Source organism: Xenia sp. Carnegie-2017, unplaced genomic scaffold (genome assembly GCF_021976095.1).
Source record: "Xenia sp. Carnegie-2017 unplaced genomic scaffold, XeniaSp_v1 HiC_scaffold_6, whole genome shotgun sequence".
Taxonomy (NCBI): domain Eukaryota; kingdom Metazoa; phylum Cnidaria; class Anthozoa; order Malacalcyonacea; family Xeniidae; genus Xenia; species Xenia sp. Carnegie-2017.
The window spans coordinates 1644554-1652740 of record NW_025813526.1 but is presented as its reverse complement, the minus strand read 5'-3'; the positions used below and the strand labels follow the sequence as shown (position 1 = coordinate 1652740).

Sequence of the window (8187 nt, the reverse complement as noted above, 5' to 3'; positions counted from 1 at the left end):
CTCCACAAGTACAAATGTTTTCTCAGTGGTTGAGCCAGAAGCAAATAACAGTTGTGATTTGGGTGCGTCTGACAGTCCTGAAGCATTGCCAACTAATTATTGCAAGCCACAAACCAAAGATGCATCAACACAGTGTTCATTTGTTGTGAGGAGTTTACATGCCATGGAAGTCCAAACTACACTGTCGATGCTGAATACTGTGGATGCAGAGGTTGAAAAACAAACACCCTCATATTGATCACCAATATGATGTGTGGCATTTGTCTAAATCTGTCACAAAAAAAACTAACAAAGAAGGCTAACATTAAGGGAAATGATGACTTGACCCATTGGATTAAGTCCATTTCTAATCATCTTTGGTGGTGCTCTGCAAGCTGTAACAAGAATGCAGAAGAATTGGTGGAAAAATGGAAGTCTGTCCTTAACCACATTTCCAACAAGCATTTCTGGAAGGGAACACATATTTTCATCAATGTTGCCACCAACAATTAACAGAAAAAGAAACAAAGCAGAAGAAGTGGTTATCTCCTACTTCACAAGCATATATCGCTGCAGAGAAGGTGATATGTGACAAGAGGCTTCTAAAAGACCTGCCCAAAGCGAGAGCATTTTTCATTTCCTGGGATGGTAGCCCGCACTCAGTTAGCAGCATTAGATCACAACAACAATATTAAACGTGATAAAGCAGTCATTAAGTCAGGGACAAACAAAGGGTTGTAAAAGCAATGAAAGAAAAGAAAGAGTACCAGTACATTGATAAACTACTTGCAGAGGTTGTGAATGCATGCAAAACTGAGGAGATTGAACTTGTACATCATGGCGAGAATCTTCCAAAGAACATTTCTAAATCATGTCCACCCAGGAAAGAAGTACTTGTAAAGGAACATCCGTCTAGATTTGCATAAAATGTCAGTGGTGATGTTAGCTATGGCAATAGGTTTTGCCATACCCATATAATATGATGTTGAATCAGTGAAGACAACTTTTGTACTACTTAAAAAATGTTCATTCTTAAATATTAACATAGCAAAACCTTTTGCTATAGCTAGTTTCACCACTGCATTACACAAACTATTCATGTAATTAATTATAGTTATATTATAACCAGTGTAATAGCCAAGCCACATTTATAATCATTTCTTTGTAAATCTGTTTTTTTCTGTAATAAATTAATAATAATAAATGTGCATAGCATGACCTATAAATGAGCTGGCTATGCCACTTTAATATTGACATACAAAGTAATTGTAATGGGTATATACCTATATCATAATAAAATACTTCATTCATCAACATAGTGAAAGCCTTCAAATTGAAATTCCTCTGCAAGGCCAGGTGGAGGAAATGTTTCTCTAATGCGAGTAACTGCACATGATGGCAAGATGACTCTCACTTCTCTACCCAAGACACCCCAGCACCATCTAGCCAACTGTCTATATGCAATATGGCGGTACAGTTTGTCCTCGGGCCCATCATATGCTACCTCATATTGCTGCTTGTACTGGTACCAAGCTGTTTGTAAAACCCACCTATTAAGACAAACAGGCTCAAAACCAGGATGTTGTGTAATGCAGAAAGGGACTTCGGTGGTCTCATTCGTTTCTACTGCCTCTAAATTTTTGTCACAAATATTGGAAATCTCTTTGCAGCATAAACATTCCTCGTTATTATCCATTATTTGGCAGTTACCACATTGACACCTGAATATGTTAAAAGAAAGGATCTTGAAAAGTAAATGTCAAAACTTCAATAAAATTGTATCTTACAATAAAACTTTAAAATCTAAAGTATTATGTGTGTGTGGACGTGGTGAACTTCAAAAACTGAAAACGTACTTTTGAGATAGAAACAATGGTCTAGAATAATATAACATTTTACTACCCACCATTCAAGATTGTCGCGCCGAGATTCATCGTCAATATACAAAAATTCCTGTTCTTCGTTATCCTCAAACTGGTGAGCTTCTTCGTGTTCATCAGCCAGCCATTCGGGCTCAAACTGATATGGCCGAATATTGTTTGTTGGATTGTCTTCCATTTCACTATCGATTGGTGAATTAGGCCGAGGTTCTTCCAAAAAAGCCATTATAAGCGAATGTATTGTTTTTGTGCTAGGCTGTGCGTTATTATTTTACTTTGTTGTAAACTCAACTCCAAATCGGTTTGACGATATGACGTCAAAATAATTTCCGCTGACGCTTTCTGTGCCCACGCTGCTAAGCCTCAAAACAGCTCAAATAGCGCACTTGAAGACGCGATTTTGTCAAAAATAAAATAGCTGATGTAAAAATTTCAAAAATATAGTAACCTTTGCATAAAAATGGAACTTTTAAGACCAACATTATTTTTGGGTGGAGTTCCCCTTTAACGTCATTTGATCAAACATGGCGGCTTGTCGACTGTGCAATGTAAACATTTTTATGCCATGCAACTTCTGTCCTTATTGCGGCTGTAGAGTTACAGGTATGATGACGATTGATTGTATAATTTGAAAGAAAATACCACTCAGACAATTTCTCTATTCTTTTGTAGCCGAAAGAGACATTATAGAGAACTCTTTTAATTATGGATATAAATATAATATCATAATTAGCCTACTAAAGAATGAGAATGGTATTGAAATGGATTTACGGACTCTAAAGCGCAGACTTAAATCTTACAATTTAACCAGAAGGCAAACAGTTCCGGAGGACCTTGTGCGCGAAATTATTTGGAATGAGATGCAAGGTCCTGGATTCTTGGCTGGTTATCGGAAGATGTGGCACATACTTAAATTAAAGCATCACATACATGTACCCCGAAAACTGGTGGAATGTATTTTAAAGGAACTAGATCCAGAGGCATGTGCTTTAAGAAAGCAAAACAAACTAAAAAGGCGTAACTATTTATCATATGGACCTAATCAGTGCTGGCACATTGATGGTAAGTAACAATTTTTATCATTTCGGTTTTCATTAACTTTCTATCTGTTATCATCATTGCGTTCATTGTTATCTACTTTTTATTTCCACATGTAGGATATGATAAGCTGAAGCCATTTGGATTCCCTGTGCCTGGTGCAATAGATGGTTTCAGCAGGAAAGTTCTTTGGTTAGAAGTTACACGGTCAAATAATTTGCCAGAGAGTGTGGCTAAATTTTATTTTGAGGCAGTAAGAAAGAATAAGGCATGTCGTGACTGTGGAACAGAGAATGGGATCATTGCAGCAGCTCAATGCTACTTTCGATCACTTGACAATGCACCATTTTGTGGTAGTCAAGCTCATGCATTTGGTACATCTCCATCAAACCAAAGAATTGAGAATTGGTGGTCACATTTTAGAAAAACATGTTCAAGTTGGTGGGTTCAATTTTTCAAAGATCTTTGTGAGGAAAAGCAGTTAAATTTAAATGATGATTTCACTAAAGAATGTTTGTGGTTTTGTTTTAATGGTGTCTTGCAAAATTCATTTAATGATTGTCAGGTTTATTGGAATACTCACTATATTCGGCAATCTCGCCATGAAACTGTTGCTGGAGTTCCAAATGTTTTATATGCAATGCCCGAGGAGTATGGGGCTTTTGATTGCCAAGTGAGAGTTACTGAAGAGAAATTGCAAATAGCTGAGAGCAATGCTTGCCATAATGAATTGTTGTATGATAATACTTTTCAAGATTATTTCCATTACTTGGTTGAGTTGCAAAGATTACAATATCCTGAAAACTATCAGGAAGCATCAGAATTATTTGCACTGCTAATGCAAAATAATGTTTGTGTTATCTAACAAAAATTTTAAGTTGTCTTAACATTAAAAACGTTTTAAGAGAGAAATGTCCTTGAAATATATAATTGATACTGTATTCTTTAAATGAAGCCAAAACCAGAACTTTCTGCAAGTGTAGCATCCATTAAATCTTCAAATTGCTTTGAATCATCAATATGAACTGGGAGTGTTAAGCTTGTAGCACAGGTAGAGGCTGTTGGTCTGCATCTACAACCAGCTTTGCATCCATGCTTGAATTTCACAGTGATGGTTTTTTCCATGCCAAGTGGGGTCACTGTTTCAACTCCAGTTATAAATTTGTACAATGCAGACAAAGAATTTTTAGCTCCTTGAAAAACAATACAAAAAGTAAAATGAAGCAAATCATTGGATAAGTGAATCAATTAACTCCTTTAAAATTATTCAGGAAAATTTTCCAGACTTAAAGAACTATTGGAACAATAAGAGCATCTCAAGATTGCAAAATATATAAACGCCTTGATTACGTTACTGAAAAATTACATTTTATATCCACTACTTGCAACCAACTTCAGCAGCTTTAGCAATCGATATCCTCCCTGGTATGTTCCCTGGTCCATGCAATACTCATTAATCACTATGTATACCTGTTTTAGCTTCAAGAGCTTGAATATAATCACAAAAAAACTTGTGAATATTGATTTCTAATAACTTTTGGTTGCTCCCTTCAGGACTGCATTCTATCAAAATGTGATCCAGAATATGATCAGCTGTCACTGAAAACTTTTGTGCTCCATCAATGGTAAATAATGGTTCCATAACCGTTCTGTTTTTGCGCAACTCAGTCAAAACCCCATGTAGCTCAAGACCAGATATTAATTGGTCAATAATGGCTAAAGTTTTTGACACATCACTTATCACAAGAGACCTGAAATATGAAATATTAAAATATAAAATAATTTCCTTCAGAGCTATTGCAGCATTTCCAAAGCCATCTTTACATTATGGATTTTACCTAATTATCTTGTCGCTTGTTTCTCTTGACTCCTTAGATGGAATACCACAATAACCAATTACTTGCAAAACATTCATAGTCAAGTCTTCTTCCAGAAATGCAACCAAATCATCATCGTTTGCACAAGACTTGATCTGTAAAATTTCTTATTCAGAAATATTCACTTTAATACACAAACAGAGATGCAGGTTATAAGCAATTTTCAAAGATTACCTTTTCAACAGTTATTTTAATTGTGTCATCCTTTAACTGTTCACACCAGTTGTGTGCATGTACGCTTGATATTCCATGCACTATGTAATTGTACACTTGTGAAGAAAACAAACAGGGAGCTGGTCCTCCTTGAACAATTGACGCAGCAATAATTTCTCCTGCAACTTTGAATTCTTCATTGGCCAAGGCTTGTACATTCACTACTGGAAATCCTGTTTCGTTGAACAGCTTCCTCTGTATATAGTTGAGGCATTCTGTACAAAAAAATGTTATTACAATACTCCAATAAATTAATTTTCTATCATTGCAAGTGTTGTACCTATTTATTCAATATCTTTAGACATTAAAACACTTGTATACTATTTCAAAACTGTTACTGTTATTTACTTAACATTTAGTTAATCTTACCTGTAAAAAATTCACGTCTTGGGCCACCTGTATCTATGGCTGGTTCTCCCGCAAATGACACTTTCAGAATACCTTCTGACTTAAAATACTTCTTCAGTCGTGCATCCATATAGTCTTTAAATGCATAACGCCTTCGAATAGTTATTCTGTTGACTAATGTCATCTTTAAATTGCTCTTTAAATTTTCAACAACTTGTTGCACAGTTTCCAACTTATCAGTCACACTTTTAGCTTTTTCACTCAATAAGTTTCCCTCCACAATCTGAATTTCACAGTCTTGGTCATCAGATTCACATTCACCAACAGTATCTACATATGTCTCAGCACAAAGATCGCATGAACTTCAATTTCATTGCGAGGAAAATGCATCAAACATGTTGGACACTGGTGAGTTGTGACCAAGTATTTTTCAATGCTGTCTGACGTCTGTTGCAATGACAATTTAGGTTGAGATGAACATGGGATGTTTGGTGCTGTCAAAGACGTTGTTGACTCTGAAGTAGTTGCATGTTTTGGTGATGTAACATGTAACTCTTGAATTCCTAAGTTGCTATTGTCAACATTACAATTAAATGGAACAAACAGAAGCTCTTCGTCTGAATGATAGTCTTCATTGTAACAGGAACAATGTTCAAAATCATCTTTCGGACATAACCAGAAGAAAATTTTACAATAGGGTTTTAGTAGGTCTCGTTTGTATTCTCCAAGGGTGAAAGATGTGTTACTACCTGGTAACTCTTTAACAAGAGTCATATCTTGATAGAGAATGACATAAGTATCAACTCTGTCAAATTGTTTAAAGTGCCTTGCATGCTTCTCAACTGCCTTTTCGAGCAATACCTTGGCATTGTCGTCTTCATTAAATAATACAGGAATAGTTCTTCCTTTGATTTTTTTCAATCTACCATCTTCAACACTTTCTCTAACCACACCAACTTGCACTTTCACTTCTTGTGCTAACCTAGCTTTTTTATTTGCTGTTGAAATGCTCCTCTTTTTTGTTTTAGAAATTGAGAATTTAGAGCATCTATCTTGTTCTTTTTGTTTTCGAAATTCATGAAAGGTCATAGGACGTAAGTCACGAGGCATACTGTCATTACAAATTATGGAAGTTGAGCCACTTGCTGGAGGGCTTTGATTGTTAGATGTGCCAGAGTTGTTATAAGACTGGATAATGTTATTACACTGCACAAGGGAATCTAAAGTTAATAAAAGAGTTAATTTTACATGAATTCATTTCTTATTCTTTAATCTTTTTTATAAAGTTGAAAAATTCTTTATTCCAAAGTCTATTCATCTTAATTTACAGAGACTGGGATATCAATTAATAGTTTATAAAGTATTTTCAATTAATTTACAAAGTAAGCATTTTGAATTAAATATTATCTTGAATTACTTTTTTTGCAACCGCATGGCCACAATTATGACAAAAACTTCCGCCTTGTAATATTTTAGTACCACAATTTTGGCAATACATTATACAAATACAAAATACATATAAAATTCCTATGCTACAAAAGAATAGAGAAATTGTCTGAGTGATATTTTCTTTCAAATTATACAATCAATCGACATCATACCTGTAACTCTACAGCCGCAATAAGGACAGAAGTTGCATGGCATAAAAATGTTTACATTGCACAGTCGACAAGCCGCCATGTTTGATCAAATGACGGTAAACTTCATGTATCTTAGAATATAAAGTATATGCGCGCGCAATGTTTTTAATTTTCTACGGAACATGCACAATTTTCTACGGAACATGCAACAATTTTCTACAGAACATGTAACATTTTTCTACGGAACATGTAACAATTTTCTACGGAACATGCAACAATTTTCTACGGAACATGCAACAATTTTCTACGGAACATGCAACAATTTTCTACGGAACATGCAACAATTTTCTACGGAACATGCAACAATTTTCTACGGAACATGCAACAATTTTCTACGGAACATGTAACATTTTTCTACGGAACGACTACTTTTGTAAGACAAACTGTCTTTTTATTATTGAATCAATTAATTTACAAAATGAAAGCACGATTTTCTATAGAATGAACGTGTCCCTAATGGGCCACCGTAGAAGCGCATGCTCAAATGGAATTTTATCAGTGTTGTCAAATTTATCCGGATACGTGTGGACCATTGAGCTCTATAAGACCTGGAGGGGCAAAGGGGCCTGGACCCCGTGGTCAAAAACATGGCGGTAATGGCGGATTTTGGTTGTCAAAACTTCCACTTTGAGAAAAATTTTTAACATTCGCTCCCTCCCGAATCCGGATCTCTATTCCTGCTTATATTAGGTCCCGTCCACACTAATGCGTATTCAAACGAAAATGGAGCTGTTTTGCTCCGGATACGGCTATCGTCCACAATACAACGCCGAAAACGATCACCGAAAACGGAGCTATTCAAATACGCTTTCCAGAGTGGAGCAATTTGAAAACGATGCTTTGTGAAAACGGTGTTTCCTAGTGTGGACAGTAAAAACGATGGTAAGTGATATAGTGACGTAATTCGACCGCGAATATTTAAAATGGCGGACAGGTGTTTTGTTATGGCTTCTTTTCTGATTGTTATGATTTCTAGTCTTTTGGTGCTCTTGAAGGCACATTTATTCCTGCTAAGACGTCACCTAGATTCTACAAGAAGAAAACAAGCTATTTTAAAGCTTTTGACTTTCCCAGCTTCGAGAAAATCGAAGATAAAACGTCTCTCTCGAGGCTTGCCTAAACCTCGAAGGTTTTGGACAAGACCTGGACGAAGTTCAGTGTGGTGGGACAACTTTGTCGCCAGAATTGTCGTGGAAGAAGAGTGGAGGGAAA

General features: G+C 35.8%; 3 protein-coding genes across 4 annotated transcripts; 1 reads left to right on the top strand and 2 right to left on the bottom strand.

The window, feature by feature from the left end:
* Positions 1 to 983: 983 nt before the first annotated feature.
* LOC124457392 (P2X purinoceptor 7-like) lies at positions 984 to 2282 on the bottom strand. Of its 2 annotated transcripts, none has more exons than XM_047007652.1 (2): positions 1886 to 2282; positions 984 to 1700 (listed from the first exon to the last, which is right to left on the bottom strand). In XM_047007652.1, exons 1-2 carry the CDS (start codon positions 2083 to 2085, stop codon positions 1283 to 1285), a joined length of 618 nt encoding a protein of 205 aa, XP_046863608.1. In that variant the 5' UTR covers positions 2086 to 2282; the 3' UTR covers positions 984 to 1282. The 2 variants fall into 2 exon arrangements, with proteins under 2 accessions (XP_046863608.1, XP_046863610.1); XM_047007654.1 differs by having other exon boundaries at positions 984 to 1529; positions 1886 to 2279.
* Positions 2283 to 2331: 49 nt separating this feature from the next.
* Positions 2332 to 3864, top strand: LOC124457390. The gene is made up of 3 exons (XM_047007650.1): positions 2332 to 2462; positions 2532 to 2921; positions 3017 to 3864. The coding sequence occupies exons 1-3, from the start codon at positions 2384 to 2386 to the stop codon at positions 3760 to 3762; spliced, it is 1215 nt and encodes a 404-aa protein (XP_046863606.1). The 5' UTR covers positions 2332 to 2383; the 3' UTR covers positions 3763 to 3864.
* LOC124457391 (G2/M phase-specific E3 ubiquitin-protein ligase-like) lies at positions 3612 to 7012 on the bottom strand. Its single transcript, XM_047007651.1, has 6 exons — positions 6937 to 7012; positions 5357 to 6555; positions 4949 to 5202; positions 4736 to 4869; positions 4368 to 4648; positions 3612 to 4090 (listed from the first exon to the last, which is right to left on the bottom strand). The coding sequence occupies exons 2-6, from the start codon at positions 5517 to 5519 to the stop codon at positions 3843 to 3845; spliced, it is 1080 nt and encodes a 359-aa protein (XP_046863607.1). The 5' UTR covers positions 5520 to 6555; positions 6937 to 7012; the 3' UTR covers positions 3612 to 3842.
* Positions 7013 to 8187: the final 1175 nt, after the last annotated feature.

Excerpts from the sequence above, each read along its gene's own strand:
- LOC124457392 (XM_047007652.1), bottom strand. The coding sequence starts at position 2,085 with ATGGCTTTTTTGGAAGAACCTCGGCCTAATTCACCAATCGATAGTGAA. Across the intron at positions 1,701-1,885 it reads CGGCGCGACAATCTTGAATG|GTGTCAATGTGGTAACTGCC; the intron begins GTGGGTAGTAAA and ends TAACATATTCAG.
- LOC124457390 (XM_047007650.1), top strand. The coding sequence starts at position 2,384 with ATGGCGGCTTGTCGACTGTGCAATGTAAACATTTTTATGCCATGCAAC. Across the intron at positions 2,463-2,531 it reads TTGCGGCTGTAGAGTTACAG|CCGAAAGAGACATTATAGAG; the intron begins GTATGATGACGA and ends ATTCTTTTGTAG. Across the intron at positions 2,922-3,016 it reads TCAGTGCTGGCACATTGATG|GATATGATAAGCTGAAGCCA; the intron begins GTAAGTAACAAT and ends TTCCACATGTAG.
- LOC124457391 (XM_047007651.1), bottom strand. The coding sequence starts at position 5,519 with ATGACATTAGTCAACAGAATAACTATTCGAAGGCGTTATGCATTTAAA. Across the intron at positions 4,870-4,948 it reads TTAAAATAACTGTTGAAAAG|ATCAAGTCTTGTGCAAACGA; the intron begins GTAATCTTTGAA and ends GAAATTTTACAG. Across the intron at positions 4,091-4,367 it reads AGCTCTTGAAGCTAAAACAG|GAGCTAAAAATTCTTTGTCT; the intron begins GTATACATAGTG and ends TTGTTTTTCAAG.